Genomic DNA, 17,898 nt, shown 5'->3' on the forward strand with positions numbered 1-17,898 from the left:
AGTATTTTTACATAAATTGTTATGGCTGTATTGATTTAAAAGCCTAATAATGTGGTGGGTCCACCAGACCCGAGAACATAGGCTGTGTAACGAAAATATGAACACCACACAAGGGTTAAACATCAGTGCAGTTTTTACATTCCCTTCATGTAGCACAAAATACATTAAAAGGAAAAAGACATCAGTGGGAGATACACTGGTTGAGATATCTGTGTTATAAAGAGGAATAATGGCACACAAAACAAGGGAAACATTCAGACCAGCAGCAAATACAAGAAGAAATGCAAGAGCTCTACATAAAGGAGTGAGCAAACTCTTCTATAGTAAACTAAAAAAAGAAATTTTCTGGAACCAGAACCTGAAGTCTGAACAAAAATGTTCTTAAAGTGATAATTTCAGAGACTAGAAAAAGTAAAATAATCCATGATGTACTTTACATCGCTTAAAATATAAATTATTGTGACTCCAAATTTCACAAGATGCCTGGGTACATACAACACTTTCAAGTTGACCCCTTTGGTGTACATATGTATACTGAAACAGGAATAGGCATAGTTGTACAACACCTGAGAAAGAAGACCCCATTGACCTTACACTGAGATGCTTCTGGTAATGTTGCATCCAAAGTTCCTGTTGAGACCAAAAGACACCTTTACTACTCTCTGACTCTTCCTGGAGGTGGTCAGATAACACCTCCCCTCCTAGTCTGTCAAATGCTGACAAATCATAAACAATCTACACCACCAATATCATTCTTGCTAATGCAGTTCCTACGGAAACTTCCACAGCATCAGGTTGAAACAGATTACAGCTGGGCACTAGTTCAAAGTGTTCTACTGTTATTGAACAGGGAGAGCAATGTCAGCTACTTGGACAGGGCTTCGGCCTTTTGTTCAAAACTGAAAACATGGAAGGAAATCAGAAATTTTACAGTGCTAAACATGCTCTTACCACATGCTCAAAGCTGTCGCTCAGTCAATTATAGAATAGAAAAACAGTTGGCAAAGGTTTGAAGGATTTTGTAACATTTGCCAGGTTGCAAAACACTCTGTCAATGACCACAGCACTCAAAATCATCTGCTCACTGTCCACTGTATTAACAGTGGCAAACACAGAACCAATACTGTCCTGATTAATGTAAAGACATGCAGACTTAATAAAAAAAATACAAGATTTCTGACAGGCAGAAAAGTTAGAAGACAGCCTCTTAGCTCAGGAGAGAGTTGATGAAGACAGAAGAAATGACCACACAATTGTTGGCAGATCTCCTTTTAAAACACAACAATCACAAAAAACACTAAAAATGTACAAATAATAAAAAAATTACTTGCACATTACAATGCACATTAAAGATAACAGATTACGTATTGCACATTCATAATAAGTTAGCAGCCTAAGGTGTAAACACAAGAGAACAATAACTTAAGTTTCTATAAGCTGCCGACCCGAAAAACTGAGCTTTTATAAAGACAAAAGTGGAAGTTGATACGGACGTGAGGAATCAGCAGAGAGAATAGAAAAACACTAAACTAACGATATGACCTACGTTACGTTTGCAGCAAGCACTTTGTTACCAAGTCAAATATGTAAATGTCAGTTTTCTTTAAAGGTCCCATGGCATGAAAATTTCACTTTATGAGGTTTTTTAACATTATTATGAGTTCCCCCTGCCTGCCTATGGTCCCCCAGTGGCTGGAAATGGTGATAGGTGTAAACTGAGCCCTGGGTATCCTGCTCTGCCTTTGGGAAAATGAAAGCTTAGATGGGCCGATCTGGAATCTGCTCCTTATAAGGTCATAAGGGGAAAGGTTACCTCCCCTTTCTCTGCTTAGCCCAACCAGAGAATTTGGCCCACCCATGAGAAAAGGCGCTTTTCCATTACACGGTACCTGCTTGACTCGCCTCGACTCTACTCGCCTTTTTTGGTTTTCCATTACGAAAAAAGTACCTGGTACCTGCTAACAGGTACTTTTTTTAGTACCTCCTCAGTCGAGGTTCCAAGCGAGCTGAAGTGAGCTGAGGCGAGCCGAAAAGGTGACATGAAAGCGACAGACGGGGTGTCCTGAACAAACCCGCTATTTTTAAACAGTTTAGCCAGCTGTGTTTTTTGTTGCTGCCTCCAGCTTCTTCTGAAACAAAATGTGTCTTCTGGCTGTGGCAACAACACACACCTTCCACGTTCTGTGTTAGGTCACGGCAGTTTACTGCGGCGCCACTTGTTTCAGTTCTGCGGAGGCTCCAGTCCAGGCAGAGCTTTCGCTGTATCCTACATACACACACACATGCTGGCTCGACGCACACACCAGCTGAAAAATGTATACATCAGGCCACATATTACATAGGCTACGGCGAAAGCTCTGCGTGGAGCCTCCGCAGAACTGTGAAACAAGCTCAAGTGGCCTGATGTTATACTTGTGCGCTGGTGTGTGCGTCGAGCCAGCAAGACGACCAGCCACGCTGAGGCGGTACTAAAATCTGCAATGGAAAACGGACGCACAGTGTGCCGAGTCGAGGCGAGGCGAGTAGAGTCGAGTCGAGCAGGTACCATGTAATGGAAAAACGCCAAAAGAGAGACATCATGGCTTGCAAACAAGCAAAATAGCAGTTGGTCAAGGCCACACCCCCACCCTCCACCTTGCCCCCCCTCTCTCATCTTCAATAGCATTTAAAGCTACAGACGCAGAAATGGCACATCCTAAGGAAAGCTCATTGTGGGACTGGCTCTAGTGGCTGTAATTCTGCACCAAGGCTGAATTTCAGGAAAGAGACTTCAGATACAGTATTAGAGGACCACTAAGGTCTATATAAAAGAGACTTCAGATACAGTATTAGGGGACCACTAAGGTCTATATAAAAGAGACTTCAGATACAGTATTAGGGGACCACTAAGGTCTATATAAAAGAGACTTCAGATACAGTATTAGGGGGCCACTAAGGCCTATATAAAAGAGACTTCAGATACAGTATTAGGGGGCCACTAAGGCCTATATAAAAGCATCCAAAAAGCAGCATGTCATGGGACCTTTAAGTTTAATTAATCAATGTAACAAGTCTGAAGTCACTGTGTGTGTGTGTGTGTGTGTGTGTGTGTGTGTGTGTGTGTGTGTGTGTATGTGTGTGTGTGTGTGTGTGTGTGTGTGTGTGTGTGTGTGTGTGTGTGTGTGTGTGTGTATGTGTGTGACTTAAGTGTGACTCGAGTCAGAGTCTGGAACTCGAGTCTCCGTCTCTGGTAGGGTAGGTTGCTCTGGGGTCCTTCTGGGAGTAATCTCGGGGTACAGGGGTTCTGGAGAAAGCTGCGAGCAGCAACACCAGGCCGAGCAGTGGCCCGTTCTGAATCATGCATCCAAAGTTCCTGTTCAGACCAAAAGACACCTTTACTACTCTCTGACTCTTCCTGAAGGTGGTCAGATGGCACCTCCCCTCCTAGTCTGTCAAATGCTGACAAATGAACTTCAGTGTTGTTACCTCTCCTGGAGAGTCCTTTCTTAAGATTATTTTTAATGTTTAGACTCCAACTTTGAGATGTATTCAGGAGCTACTTTTTTGCAGCTTCATAGAATCTCTCTCTCCCTCTTCTTCCTTGTTTTTCAGTAAATGTTTCTTCTTATCCTGGAAAATGTCAGACTACAAACTAAGACTTATCAAGTTGACACAGAGTTAAAGAAGGTAAAGTCAGCTTATGAGACTTTGGAAACATTGTGTAATTATGATAGAAAAGACAATATACAAGTTAAACATTTAAAGATTAAAATTCAGTCTGTGTGTGATGTTAACCAGGACACATATATTTATTGTATTCTCCACATAACATACAAAAACATTTCATTTCACAATGACCAAAATGTACATCCTAACAAACACATGAAGGCACTTTGAATATAATGGAAGTAGAAAGAAAGAAAGATAAAAAGAAATCACCAGACACGTAATAATAACACAAATGCTCATAAGTCAATATGAAAATATGAAAATAGAAAATAAACAAATAAACTACCCATTTTCTAGTATAGACATTCTCTTGAATTACGGACACTCCTTCTTTCCTCCACAACCATCCTTTTAACTGTACCTTGAGATGTGTTAAAGAGGCTGCCTTCACAACACAATGACAGAAAACAGGTCATAACTAAACCAATGAGACAGGACTAGACCCCCCTGTGATGTGGCCAGACACACACATCCCCCCTCCCACCCATAAACATTTATACATTTATTCAGCAAGCAATAAATCAAAGCATGTATAACTGAGACCTATATCATATACAAGGAAAAACGGCATCTCTTATTCATATTTTAATCATTTTATAGCAATAAGTGCTAGAGACATACCGTCTTTTGCAGCTAAAAGCTAACACCCCGGCCGTCACGGTGGTGTCTTTGGTGTCTTTGTAACTCTTACAGGAGGTTTTGTATCCAGCCTGGAACTTCTGCCTTTTTTCGGGGTCCTTGAGCAATAAATCCAAACTCTTACATCAATTTTTCGGTCATTGCTGCCACTAGCTTCGATGCTAGGGTCTATCTTGAAATTCCCCATGATGCTTTGCGAGAGCTTGTTGATGTTTTGTCAACCAATGGAAGGCAAGTCCGGAGAACAATGATTGTTTATCGTGAGAAGAGATCACTCATACAAGTCAGAACAGTAAAATGTGACCAAAGATCGTCTACGATCTGTGGTCACATTTGGTCACGGTATACCGTTTGAAACCATTCTACAGAGAAGAATAGCATCACTGTTTTGAGTTTTGGCATAAATTTGGGCCTAGAAGTATAAATAGTTTAAAAAATAGTCCTTTATATGAGTTATAATGTTCATTAGGTTTAATTTTGCACTGGATGACTCAAAGTATACAGTATAGGAGAACTGTTTTAGACAACACAAATGCTATTATTTTGAGTATTGGCATAAGTGAATGTCATGAGGGCAAAAGCGTCAGGACTTTTTTGAAAAAATGTAGATATTTTGTCCACTGTATAAGTTATGTTTATTTCTTCACTGTTTGACTCCTAATACATATGAGAAGTGTTTTAGACAGGAGATTGGCTTAGGTTTTATTGCTGTGTGATGTCAATACATATCTGTGAGATTCATGTTCTGTTTTATTTATTTATTTATTTGTCTTTAAGGTCCTACAACCTTTTTTAACATTCAAGTGACCTCACTGCAGCACAGATATTCTAATAGCCCAGTGTTTCCTGAAAAGAATGGTGTTCATAGATTGACTGTGGACAACAGGGTTGATGTTTTACAAGCTTTTTTAGAAAATAAAACCAGACGGACCAGAGGTTGTCAAAAATCCTAATGTATCCTCTGAATGATAACATATTGCTTCAGATTATCCCACACTGAGCTGGCAAATCCTAAAATGCAGTTTTTTCTTGGAAATGATGTGTCCACATGAGTATATTCAGGTTGCTTTTGTAAAGATTTAAATTGTATCAGCAATATATTTATCGTCCTTAGTTTTCTGTCTGGTGGGTTTGGTTGCAGAGTTATGGACGGACTTTCATTTCACAGATCCAGTTGAGTTGAGTGAGACAGTTATTATCACTCCAGCTGTTTTCTGGATCAAAATAACGTATTTCCACACAGTCTTCACCGTTCTCATCGTTAGGCTCCCCGGAATCCCAGTAGCTGAAAAAAAGAGCTTTTATCAGAGAACACAACCCAAGAAGTACAAGATAGTGATTTAGTTTGAATGGACCAAATGGAAAAAATGTGTGAACCTTTTGGTCAGTGGAGTCCCATCCACCCATTTCCACGTCCCCTCTGTCTCTGAGTCAGTCAGGCCAATCCACAGTCTCTTATCAAATTTTGTTGTGAAATCCTTGTTTAAAAAAGAGTTACAAACTTTAAACAATATCACAGAATCTTTACAACATTCACACCCATTAAACCAATGTCTATGTATCTGCCACCGCATTGATCTTTGCATTCATTCAACATTTTTACTCTTTATTTTAAACTACGTCTGACTGACACACACACACACACACACACACACACACACACACACACACACACACACACACACACACACATGCACACCTGTTCTTCTTGGCTGTTGATAATCACCAGGTCTGCACCCTTTTGAAGACAGTCATCTCTACTCTCTTGCCAGGTTTTCTCGATAGAAGAAATGTAGTAGAAACTACCGTTGAAATACTCCCATCTTTCTTGAGCTTAGTGAAAACAGAAAGAACCCAAATGGTCAACAAAATTAACAAATGGTCTTTCAATGGGATAACAACAGGGCAATTTGTTATTTTAGGGAAAAATAAAAATTATTGTAAAGTCAACAAATGTAAATGTGACAGTGGTCATAAATGTTGCATGAGGCCAGTTTTATGAATTATATGAGAGCAAAACTGTTTACATCCACAAAGCCAATATAAATTCTTAAAATCTATTGCACCATTCATTCTGTAGCTCATAGTCTTCTTACTTTTGGACTTACTAATGGAAGAATGAAAAAGGAAGGAAAATTGTTGACATATTTGAAGTGCAGCACATTGTTTGTGACAGACTACATCTCTTGACATTTACTGTATGATGATACTGAGAAGCACACTCTGTAATGTGCTGTTGAGTTATTGTAATTTGGAACAGACAAGGGCATGATGATGATATTGTGCCTCATTCACTCGAAACAGGAACTCCTGCTGCCACCACGTGGTTGCTTGCGATAGAAACTTGGGTGTCCCGCCCAGGTAGATTGAGACTCGACCAGGTAGATAAAATGCAAATTAAATTTTTTTCCAATCAACAAAGTATTTTTATAGTACAAAGACTAGCGACGCACACCTCCCCCTCATGAAGTCGCGGTGCGCGTGCATGACACAGCGTCAACGATTCTCTTCAGGCTCAGAGGCTAACGTTAGTAGCAGCACGCTGTTTGTGGTGTTGTGGCTTTCCCGATTAACTGTACTGATAAACCGCTGTGAAAGCGTCCCGAACAAGATTTATCAGAGTCTGGTCGTTCACCCTCTCCACGGCAGTGTGTTCCGCAGTGTGTAACCAGAGCTAATCGTTGCTAATCGTTGCTGACCTAGCCTTCAGTTCCCGTTCTCTCTGTCTCTGTGCCTGTATCCATGAACTGTAGTTATGGACTTACGATTGAATAAAACCAGAGATTTTATTAAGTAGTCTGTAAAAGTTTTAAACAACAATTCAGAGTTGTATGAATAACAGAAATCTGTCAAAAGACGCAGGAAGAAAATGACAAAAACATCGGGAAAAGCAACAAAACTGTCGCAATGACGTCCAAAGCGTTAAAAGAAAAGTTGGTCGACGGGAAGACAACACAAAGGTTAAAAAAACTAATAATGATCTATAAGTTAAAGTCAAATAAGTACTTTATCAGACCGTATGAATGTGTGTCCCAGGCCAGGTTAGGAAATGAACTAACAATGTAAAGATCAACATGCCACTGACACATAGTATGTTTCTATTTTGATTCATTCATTCAAAAAAAAATGTTTTTGTCTTAAATACACCAGCCATTATCATATTATACCAACATTTGCAGCATCCTGAGCGTTTTTGGTAAGGTTACTAGGAAAACTAATTTTATTCTCCCCGAAACAAGTTTCCGTTTCATTTTTAGAGAACTATACAAAGGAAATAGTAAAGTAAAGTTAAGGTGAGAAGACTTAGCCTGATCTGTTCTCACCTGTCTCCAGATTAGTCCTCAGCCTGTCCCTCTCCTCCTCCAGGTTCTTGATCTTGTTGGTTAGCTGGTCTTGGCTACTAAAATGAGTTGCGTTGCAGTCCGAGTGGGTAGAGTATACTGATAGGATATACAGTGCACAGCATAAATGAGTACACCCATGCTAAATTTGACTAAAAAGAGGAATAAAAAATCATCTTTTGGAAATTGAACTTAATGCCTTAATTATTTATTATATTAAATAAATATTATTAAATGAGGAAAAATCCAACCTTTAAGGACACCAATTTCCTTTGTAAATAATGTATCGTAAATAAATAAATGTTCTTCCTTAAAATACAGGGAGCATAAGTGAGTACACCCTTATGTCAAATTCCCATAGAGGCAGGCAGATTTTTATTTTTAAAGGCCAGTTATTTCATGGATCCAGGATACTATGTATCCTAATAAAGTTCCCTTGGCCTTTGGAATTAAAATAGCCCCACATCATCACATACCCTTCACCATACCTAGACATTGGCATGGGGTACTTTCCATAAAATCATCTCTCTATCATCTCTTTTTCAGGATGCATACTATCCAGAATACTATGCTATGGGAATTTAACATAGGGGTGTACTCACTTATGCCCACTGTATTTTAAGGAAGAACATTTATGTATTCACGATACATTATTCATTCACAAAGAAAATTGGTGTCCTTAAAGGTTGGATTTTTACACATTTTTTTAATTAAGGCATTAAGATCAATTTCCAAAAGACGATTTTTTTATTCCTCTTTTTAGTCAAATTTATCATAGGTGTACTTATTTATGCTGAGCTCTGTACATGAATTAAAAAAAATATACATTTTAAATTAATTTAAAACCAAAATTTTGTTCAGGTTTAGTTTGACAGCAAAACAGTTGCGTAAAGGTTTTGACACCAACATGTGAAGTTACATCACTGAGCGTTTGAACTTGCAATATGGTGGTGCTACTGATGCAACTGTCTTAGCACATTTTAACTTACACAATACAAAGAAACCATACTCACATGTCAGGCGTAGAGAAACATTGAGAATGGCTTGTATGACGCACAGCAGCCCAAAGCTGAGGAGAAGCACCTGGCAGAGTCTTCTCTCTGTAAAACCAACACAGACTCACCAACAAAAATGTAAACCACTCTGGCAGCCATGTGAAGCTGCCATGTGCTGTTGACACATTAAAATAATGATAAATTAATTCAACTTTCAGTAAGATTATCAAGTAAATTAACCAAACTAACCAACCTACATTAGCATGCTAATGGTTGACTGAATGGAGAGTTACATATAATTACAACTTGGGTCTTTTTTTTTTTCTGTCAGTTACTCCCAAATGAATTGTTGACATCGATACAATGACGTCCAATAGGGCAAGAAACAGGATTGCTGTTATGTAACAATTTATATACATCACAGGACTTTAACACTAGAGCTCACTAGAGCTGCAATGGTGAATCACTAAGTTGTCAACTATTAAATCAATCACTGACTATTTTGAAAATTGATTAATCAGTTTGAGTAATATTTTAATGAAAAAACAGTAAAACTTCTCTGATCAGCTAATTAAATGTGAATATTTTCTAGTTTCTTCTCTCCTCTGTGACAGTCAACTGAATATCTTTGACTTGTGGACAAAACAAAACATTTGAGGACGTCATCTTGGACATTTTCACCATTTTCGGACATGGAGATGCATGTAGAGACCAAACAAAGAATTGACTCATTGATGAAATAATGGTTAAGACTCAGCAAAGATCGTGGTTTTGATGAAATATTTAACAGTAAACACTTTTTCAGTATTGAAGGACAGGATTGTTGGGCCATGCCACTAGTGCAGCTTAAAACACTTGATAGAGTACAATAAGTAGAACTGTGTTGTTTAACAGTAGGCTACACATAAACCATCAACTGATAAAGTTTATTACCTGTTTGATTTGCATCCCCACTGCCTTTCTGCTTTGGTCTCGGTGACTCATTACCATAATCAGATACCTCCATTTGCTGCATCCTCTGTGTCTGCTTGATATTTGGTGAGAAGTCAGGTTCAGTGTGGTCTGAGCAATTAACTGTGTTTCCTCTTTTGGTCCTTGTCTTTGTGTGAGAGTGAGCTTAAAAACCCATTACTTCACAGTTAACAGATTAAGTAAGAGGTTGGATAGAGGAAGAAACTAGTTGACTCACACTGAAATCTGTTTCGCAAAAACAATAGTCTCTAAATCATGCCATTACTTCATCTCCTGTTAATCTTTGTACACACTATATGTATTTTTTATTCTACTTCATGCACCTATGGGAGAAGTGTAAAAGGGTTTTGAATAGAAATGAGCACAATCCTCTTTATTACTGTTTGTACTCTGTCCTGTACAGTCAGTGATACATTGTGATGGGAGAATGTTCCTGCATCTACAGGTTAGGATGCTTTACTGTGGCTGTTTTAGTTCATTTACATACTTTTTTTAATAAAGCAGTAGGCAGCTTAATAAGTGGTCCATAATAAAATAATTAAATATATATATATATATTTAAAAATTCGATAAAAGCAGACATGAGCCAGAGTGTAAGGATTTGTAGACAGAGAAAACAAACTGAGTAATGATATACATCGTGTTAGGTGAAACTGTGTCTATTAGAAACTCATACATGATACTTCCACATATGTGTATCACCAAATAAAGCATCAGTCACACACACTACGCAGGAAACTGGTACTGGACAACCTGGTTACCAACATTGTACCTTACAAACACTAAATCGAACTAAAGACCATAATATACGGAATAGATAGAATAAAATGCCTCCAATCTGAAGACAAAGAATAAAACAAAAGAGATGAAAGTTGAGTACAGTAGACTATATAAATGAACCTTGGATTAACATTTTACAGATCACTGTGTTAACTCCACACAAAAAACATACAATCAGAGAAACTGGCTAACAACTGAAATGAACCATGTTTTTTTATTATACAATATATCAACTTATTTTTGTATTTCCACTGCATCATATCACTCACGGCTCACTCTATTGTGTTTGCACATTTTATTAAGTATGATAGAAGTATGCATGTTGCATTTCTGCAACATGCATTTGGATTTATCACATTAAGATCTCTTAGAGAAGACATTCTGCATCTCAACATCCGTACATATTGTTGAGATTCTGTATCTAAATCCCCCTCAAAGCCATGTGTGCTGTGTTTCACTGTAAAGACTTATTTAAGGTTTTATCAGTAATTTAAATGTGTACCTTTGTCTTTAGTTTCTATTGTATATTCAGTGTATAATGTCATGTAATCTGTATATGGGTAATCAAGTATAAATCTCTATTGTAATTTCTATTTAAATGCATTGTCATTAGTACTAAAGATATTAGAGAGTAATGCTGTAAGGGTTGTAGTGTAGCCTATAGTTGTGTAATATTAAAAGAGCATTAGGGATGAAAGGATGGTTAAATACAGTAATTAAATTTCACAACATTGGACTGTTTATGTGACACGTTTTTGTTTACCATTTTTCGTGTAACAAAATGGTATCAAACCAAAACTTGCTGCAATTGCCAAAACATAAATGAGCATGTGAATAACCATAATCTAAGTAGGTGTAGTAGTAGTACAGATTATTGAGACATACATGAGGATGTGAATAACCATAATCTAAGTAGGTGCCTAACCAAAACACAATGTAGTACAGATTATTGGCTAGAAAAACCTGACACAGATTGATCTTCATAGGTATTAACTCGTGGAAAATGGATTTGTCCTTTTTTTAGTTCTTTGTTATTTATTAATATGTCAGAAGTGCCAAATGTAGCTTTTACATATTGGGCCATCTCATTTTACTTCCCAAAGAGTTTACTACACAAACTAAATGTTTCTTGACAATGAGTTCTACCTGTACCTTTGACAATTAAATGTGAAGAGTTAAAAAATAAAACACAGGATGGAAACTTTGGTCAGAACAATGAAGAGTGTTTACATTACCACCAGAGAAACAGGTAATTCATTAGAAATGTAAACTATAACCCTATTTGGTCAAGATCATAACATAACAACATTGACTGTGAATCAAATGAACCAAAAATGGAATTGGAGTGAGGGATTTGATGAGTAAACAACAGAAAAAAGTCATTAGAGATGAATGAAGATTAGCTAATGTGATTGAGTCATCACTATGCAAAAAAAGGAACAGAAAACTGAAGAACCAATATTACTACAACTTCCCACTAAGTCATCAGTTTGCTGTACTGTTCACACTACACAACTTTTAGTTGTAATTATGAGTCTTGAAGTTTAGACTACATGACTGAGTGGTGACAGGACTCACTAACTACCAGATGGTTCACCAGTAGGAATCCCAGATGAGTCTGCTGCTCTCCAAACTATGTTTTCTCACCAAAACATGCAAGAAGTGATTGAGGAAATGACTTAATGCCATGCCCAATACAGAATGTATTTTTCATTCAACCTATATTTATCCTCGAGAGATCATTGACCCAGAGTCATTGAGTCAGAACAACAACACAGAAAGCACAATCATAAGAAATATAGAAAGACAATAAAACATTCAGAATTGGAAAATGATATGATAAATACATTTGGATAATTGGGATGCAAAAGAAAAAACAATTATGTAAAGCAGTTACAAGTAGAAGTTTGCAGGTTTAAAACCAGATTTCTAAATTCTTTATCTATTCAACTGTGGTGGAATTTCCAGCTTATGAACCCGTGCTGTGTTGAGACAGTGGTAGCCAGGTCTCATTCAGGTCAGTGACCAACATAACCTCTAACCTTTCCAGGCAGAGGAGTACTTCCACTCTGTGTCTCCATAGATGACAGGAGACGTAACAGCTGGATGATAACACAGTGCTGCCTCATCCAGCCAAGGTCATGGAGGAAGTAAACACATAACACATACTGTCCGTGCTGAGATTGCAGTGTGGTTGTGCTCCGTGGGCGAGACTCCAGGGACCGAGCTGGGGAAGTGGACAGCAGTGGCGTGGGGAAAGAGCACCGCTGGCCAGAGTAGGGGTACAACTACCCTGAATAGGAAGAAATGACAAAAAACTGTTCCATTGCACGATTCAACAAAACTGAGGCAACCATGGACCAACGTGTTGTACAGTTTCAGAAAGAAGAGTCCCTGTTGTACCCTTGCCTTCAAGAGCTAACATATCAAAACTAACAGCCAAATAATAAATAGTCCTTATTTAAACATCAGTGCAGTTTTTACATTCCCTTCCTGTAGCACAAAATACTTTAAAAGGAAAAAGACATCAGTGGGAGATACACTGGTTGAGATATCTGTGTTATAAAGAGGAATAATGGCACACAAAACAAGGGAAAAATTCACCCCTTTGGTGTACATATGTATACTGAAACATGAATAGGCATAGTTGTACAACACCTGAGAAAGAAGACCCCATTGACCTTACACCGAGATGCTTCTGGTACTGTTGCATCCAAAGTTCCTGTTCAGACCAAAAGACACCTTTACTACTCTCTGACTCTTCCTGAAGGTGGTCAGATGGCACCTCCCCTCCTAGTCTGTCAAATGCTGACAAATGAACTTCAGTGTTGTTACCTCTCCTGGAGAGTCCTTTCTTAAGATTATTTTTAATGTTCAGGCTCCAACTTTGAGATGTATTCAGGAGCTACTTTTTTGCAGCTTCATAGAATCTCTCTCTCCCTCTTCTTCCTCGTTTTTCAGTAAATGTTTCTTCTTATCCTGGAAAATGTCAGACTACAAACTAAGACTTATCAAGTTGACACAGAGTTAAAGAAGGTAAAATCAGCTTATGAGACTTTGGAAACATTGTGTAATTATGATAGAAAAGAGAATATTCAAGTTAAACATTTAAAGATTAAAATGTGAAAAAAGTGTGTGATGTTAACCAGGACAAATCTAGTTATTGTATTCTCTTGTATAGAAACATATGGGCTTGTATCTAAACAAACACATGAAGGCACTTTGAATATAATGGAAGTATCTGCTGACGTACTTGTTGACAAGATAATGAAATGTGACAAGATACAAAAATAACATCTTGATGGATAAAAAGAAATCATCAGACACGTAATAATAACAAAAAATGTTCATAGGTCAATGTGAAAATAGAAAATAAATTTCCTCCACAACCATCCTTTTAACTGTACCTTGAGATGTGTTAAAGAGGCTGCCTTCACAACATAATGACAAAGAAAACAGCTCATAACTAAACCAATGAGACAGGACTAGACCCCCCTGTGATGTGGCCAGACGCACACATCCCCCCTCCCACCCATAAACATTTATACATTCATTCTGAAAGCAATAAATAAATAAAAATTTAGCATGTATAACATATTATTAGCCAAAGCAGTGAACCTTGTTGGACATTTGTTTCTATGTGTTAACAGGTCACTTTACTGCAGCACAAATAACCAGGCTTCAGATTATCCCACACTGAGCTGCAAATGATTTTCAATGGCAATGATGTGTCCACATGAGCATATCAGGTTACTTTTTAGATTTAAATTGTATCACCAATATATTTATCGTCCTTAATTTTCTGTCTGGTGGGTTTGGTTACAGAGTTATGGACGGTCTTTCATTTCACAGATCCAGTTGAGTCGAGTGGAACAGCTTAGATCATTCCAGCTGTTTTCTAACTCAAATTTCTTCATTTCCACACAGTTTTCATTTTCCCCACCGTTAGGCTCCCCGGAATCCCAGGAGCTGAAAAAAAGATCTTTTATCAGAGAACACAACCCAAGAAGCACAAGATAGTGATTTAGTTTGAATGGACCGAATGGAAAAAATGTGTGAACCTTTTGGTCAGTGGAGTCCCATCCACCCATTTCCACGTCCCCTCTGTCTCTGAGTCAGTCAGGCCAATCCACATGATCTTCTGAGATTTTCTTGTGAAATTCTTGTTTAAAAAAGAGAGTCACAAACTTTAAACAATATAACAGAACCTTTACAACATTCACACCTACTGAACTAATTTCAATGTATCAGCCACCGCATTGACCTACATTACATTCATTCAACATTTGTATTCTTTATTCTAAACAATGTCTGACACACACACACACACACACACACACAAACACACACACACACACACACACACACACACACACGTACCTGTTCTTCTTTGCTGTTGATAATCACCAGGTCTGCACCCTTTTGAAGACAGTCATCTCTACTCTGTTTCCAGGTTTTCTTGGTAGAAGAAATGTAGTAGAAACTACCGCTGAAATACTCCCATCCTTTTTGAGCTTAGTGAAAACAGAAAGAACCCAAATGAAAAACAAAATTAACAAATCTTTTTCGTTGGACTTTCATTGAGACAACAAATGGGCAATGTTATTTGGGGGAAAAAATAAAATTATTGTAAAGTCAGTGTGATGTGACAGTAGTTATAATGTAATAATGTTGCATGAGGCCAGTATTATAGATTATATGTGAGCAAAACTGTTTACATTCTCAAAGCCAATATATAAATTCTTAAAATCTATTGCACCATTCATTCTATTGCTCGTAGTCTTCTTACTTTTGGACTTATACTATAACTTGGAAAGAAACTTTGGGACAATCATTATATTTACCGGGAACCTTACATGTAAAATAATCACTTGCATTTGCCCATTATTGGACTTGGACGCTTCTTGATCCAAACTCTGATTTCTGAATTCATCATCATACTTACCTAAGTTATTCAGCTTCCTCTTCAGGTCATCTCTCTCATCAGTCAGGTTTTTTAAACCAGCCTCAACATCTGAAACATAATTCCCATTGTCTGTTGCATTAATCTAGAGATGACAGGGTGTTTCTTTCCTCTTCTTCATCTAATACCATATCATTAGCTTTCTTGTAACTATATCAGTGATCACTAGTGATCCTGAGATGATTGTTTTTGGATCTCATCCTCTCCATGAATGTAGGAACAGAGAACTGAAACTGCTGTGTCATTGAATGTTACTGCAAAGTTAAAAAGAAGTGTGGATTATGATGTGGCACTTTGTTACCATTCACAAAGTGATCTACACTTAATACACTTATTTAATCTGCGTAGTAGCCAGTTGCACTTCATAGTCTAAAATGATCTGATCAATTCAAACCACCAACAGTGGATTATCATATCAATCCTGGTCTCTCATTGTCAGACCTATCTCTACAGCACTGTGGAGGAAGGTCTGGCCCCTCCACACATACACTACACATAGAAATAAACATGGTCAGGGGTTGTTGCCTTGTTGCGAACATGGCTCTGCAAAATCATTTCAGGAAGGAACTTGTTTTGGTGAAACATTTGCACCCAGCAAAAGAAAACGCCTCATACAGTATTATATTAAGGTAACTGTTGACATGAAGCAGTGGCAAATCCCCACCAATCGGTCCCAAAACGCCCCAGTATGTGTGTGAACACATCATTGACATAGCTCATTCTGGGCAGTGGTGGCCTGAAGGTTAAAGAAGCGAGCTTGTGACCGGGGGGCCGTCAGTTCAATCCCCAGACCGACAGGATAAATTCTGGGTGGGGAAAGTGAAAGAGCAGTGCTTGTCCCTCCCTCATTACCACCACTGAGGTGCCCTTGAGCAAGGCCCTTAACTCCAAACCGCTCCAGTGGAGCCGACAGATCAGACTGTGGTTGTACTGGGCAGCTTCCAGGTATGAATGTGGAACTGTGTGAATGTGATCAGGGAACCTCCCTGAATAAATAAAGGTTAATAAAATAAAAATAAAATTCATCCATCAATTATAGGTAGTTAGTTTAATACTTGTAAACAGTTACCTTTTACAGATTCTAATATGCCCCTATGTCATCTAGCATCCTGAGACCTAATTTGTGCTGGACTCAAAGTTTACTGGCTGACAAATGTGACTGGTTAATTCATTAATTTCCCTTTATTCATTTTCTGTCCACTTGGGGACGGAAGACTTCTGGAACATGATAACACACACAACCATGACTTTGTGAAGTTGCTATTGGCTGATGTGTTAGCAAAACAATGTCCTTTATAGATAGGCAACAGACACAGAGCAACATTACCATTGATTTAGAGTAATGTATCTGTCCACATGATGAATCAAAGTCCCTGTTATCCACTCTTCTTTAGCTTTGTTCTGCTCCTGTTTATCACTTCAGTGTTCTGCCTGAGAAATCATCTCATCAGTCCTCACTGACAGGATTTAACTGGGATATTTCACATTATATTTAACACGAGTAACACCTTTATTTACCTTGCTTGGACTTACTGTATACCCGTTAAGATCTAAACTCTGATTACTGGAGAAGTTTCATCATTGTACTTACCAAGGTTGGTTCTCTTAAACTCGTCTCTCTCTGAAACTGTCATTATGAGAGGAGAGGTTATCATTATTTTCAACAGAATCAGATTAATAGTAGTTTGTTTAGTTTAACTTTGGGAAGACAAACTTCTTGTATTCTCTAAGAAACAAAGAGCCAAGGTGGTGTCAATGACACATCTGGATGTTGTCTTTATCATATGAGGGATCACAGACTTTAGTGTTTAAGGGATTAATTTCATTTTAACAGCCAAGAACACAAAACAGGAACTCCAAACAATAATATCTGATCTTCTTCTACAGCGTCACAAACAACTTTAAGACAATGGTATTTAACTAGGAACTTTACAGGTACATTTGCCCAATATTGGACTCTCAGTCTCTCTTCAGTTGGATTATGTGATTAAAGAGATCAAGAAATGTAAATATGTTTCCAAAGTGAAAAAGCCCAAAGTCCCCCCCAAAGGGACTTACCATCTCCAACAGAAAACACTGTTCACAAACTGCTCCAAACAGCTCTATTGTAGTCCAGCCTTTACTTCAGAGACAAACGTGGTCACTTTGGAACACACGTTATAATGCTCTCCTAGCTGCTAGCGTGGCACGCCCTAATACTGACTAGCTAGCTGTGCTGACCTAGCTGCTGCGCATGTGCGACTCCCAACAAAGATGGAACAGAAGTGCGATGTCTCACTCTGTAGCTAAAACAGAGAGCTCAACACACAGGGTGAAAAGAGGAGCTGCAGCAATGTGCAGTACAACACAAATATGGTGTTTTTTGAAAATTAAACCACATAAACCTATTCTGATATAACCTCTAAATACAATTAGGAACCTGAAAATGAGCATAATATGAGCACTTTAAAGTCTCTAAACATTTGATTAGTATAGCATGTATAACTGATATATTTAAATA

The 17,898-nt window shown here is 38.0% G+C and overlaps 2 protein-coding genes and 1 long non-coding RNA gene across 3 annotated transcripts in view; 1 reads left to right on the plus strand and 2 right to left on the minus strand.

Moving 5' to 3' along the window:
- Positions 1-5,247: 5,247 nt before the first annotated feature.
- Positions 5,248-9,840, minus strand: LOC116040110 (CD209 antigen-like protein E). Its single transcript, XM_031285333.2, has 6 exons — positions 9,617-9,840; positions 8,702-8,788; positions 7,671-7,787; positions 6,047-6,180; positions 5,725-5,825; positions 5,248-5,632 (listed from the first exon to the last, which is right to left on the minus strand). The coding sequence occupies exons 1-6, from the start codon at positions 9,696-9,698 to the stop codon at positions 5,491-5,493; spliced, it is 663 nt and encodes a 220-aa protein (XP_031141193.1). The 5' UTR covers positions 9,699-9,840; the 3' UTR covers positions 5,248-5,490.
- Positions 9,841-14,231: 4,391 nt separating this feature from the next.
- LOC118495428 (C-type lectin domain family 17, member A-like) lies at positions 14,232-17,152 on the minus strand. The gene is made up of 5 exons (XM_036003064.1): positions 16,990-17,152; positions 15,381-15,449; positions 14,816-14,949; positions 14,497-14,597; positions 14,232-14,404 (listed from the first exon to the last, which is right to left on the minus strand). Exons 1-5 carry the CDS (start codon positions 17,051-17,053, stop codon positions 14,263-14,265), a joined length of 510 nt encoding a protein of 169 aa, XP_035858957.1. The 5' UTR covers positions 17,054-17,152; the 3' UTR covers positions 14,232-14,262.
- LOC116040117 overlaps positions 16,354-17,898 on the plus strand; it is an 18,560-nt gene continuing 17,015 nt past the window's right edge. Inside the window, exons 1-2 of the long non-coding RNA XR_004102585.1 lie at positions 16,354-16,367; positions 17,609-17,610. This is a non-coding gene — a long non-coding RNA (uncharacterized LOC116040117). The remainder of the gene's footprint in view (positions 16,368-17,608; positions 17,611-17,898) is intronic.

Source organism: Sander lucioperca, chromosome 7 (assembly GCF_008315115.2).
Source record: "Sander lucioperca isolate FBNREF2018 chromosome 7, SLUC_FBN_1.2, whole genome shotgun sequence".
Classification (NCBI taxonomy): Eukaryota; Metazoa; Chordata; class Actinopteri; order Perciformes; family Percidae; genus Sander; species Sander lucioperca.

What these genes read in the sequence shown, in the direction of transcription:
- LOC116040110 (XM_031285333.2), bottom strand. Translation starts at nt 9,698, where the DNA reads ATGCAGCAAATGGAGGTATCTGATTATGGTAATGAGTCACCGAGACCA. An exon ending in TGGGGATGCAAATCAAACAG is followed by an intron (nt 8,789 to 9,616) that starts GTAATAAACTTT and finishes TTGGTTTTACAG; the next exon opens with AGAGAAGACTCTGCCAGGTG. An exon ending in GAGGACTAATCTGGAGACAG is followed by an intron (nt 6,181 to 7,670) that starts GTGAGAACAGAT and finishes GTTTTCACTAAG; the next exon opens with CTCAAGAAAGATGGGAGTAT.
- LOC118495428 (XM_036003064.1), bottom strand. Translation starts at nt 17,053, where the DNA reads ATGATAACCTCTCCTCTCATAATGACAGTTTCAGAGAGAGACGAGTTT. An exon ending in GAGGAAGCTGAATAACTTAG is followed by an intron (nt 14,950 to 15,380) that starts GTAAGTATGATG and finishes GTTTTCACTAAG; the next exon opens with CTCAAAAAGGATGGGAGTAT. An exon ending in TCAACAGCAAAGAAGAACAG is followed by an intron (nt 14,598 to 14,815) that starts GTACGTGTGTGT and finishes TTTTTAAACAAG; the next exon opens with AATTTCACAAGAAAATCTCA.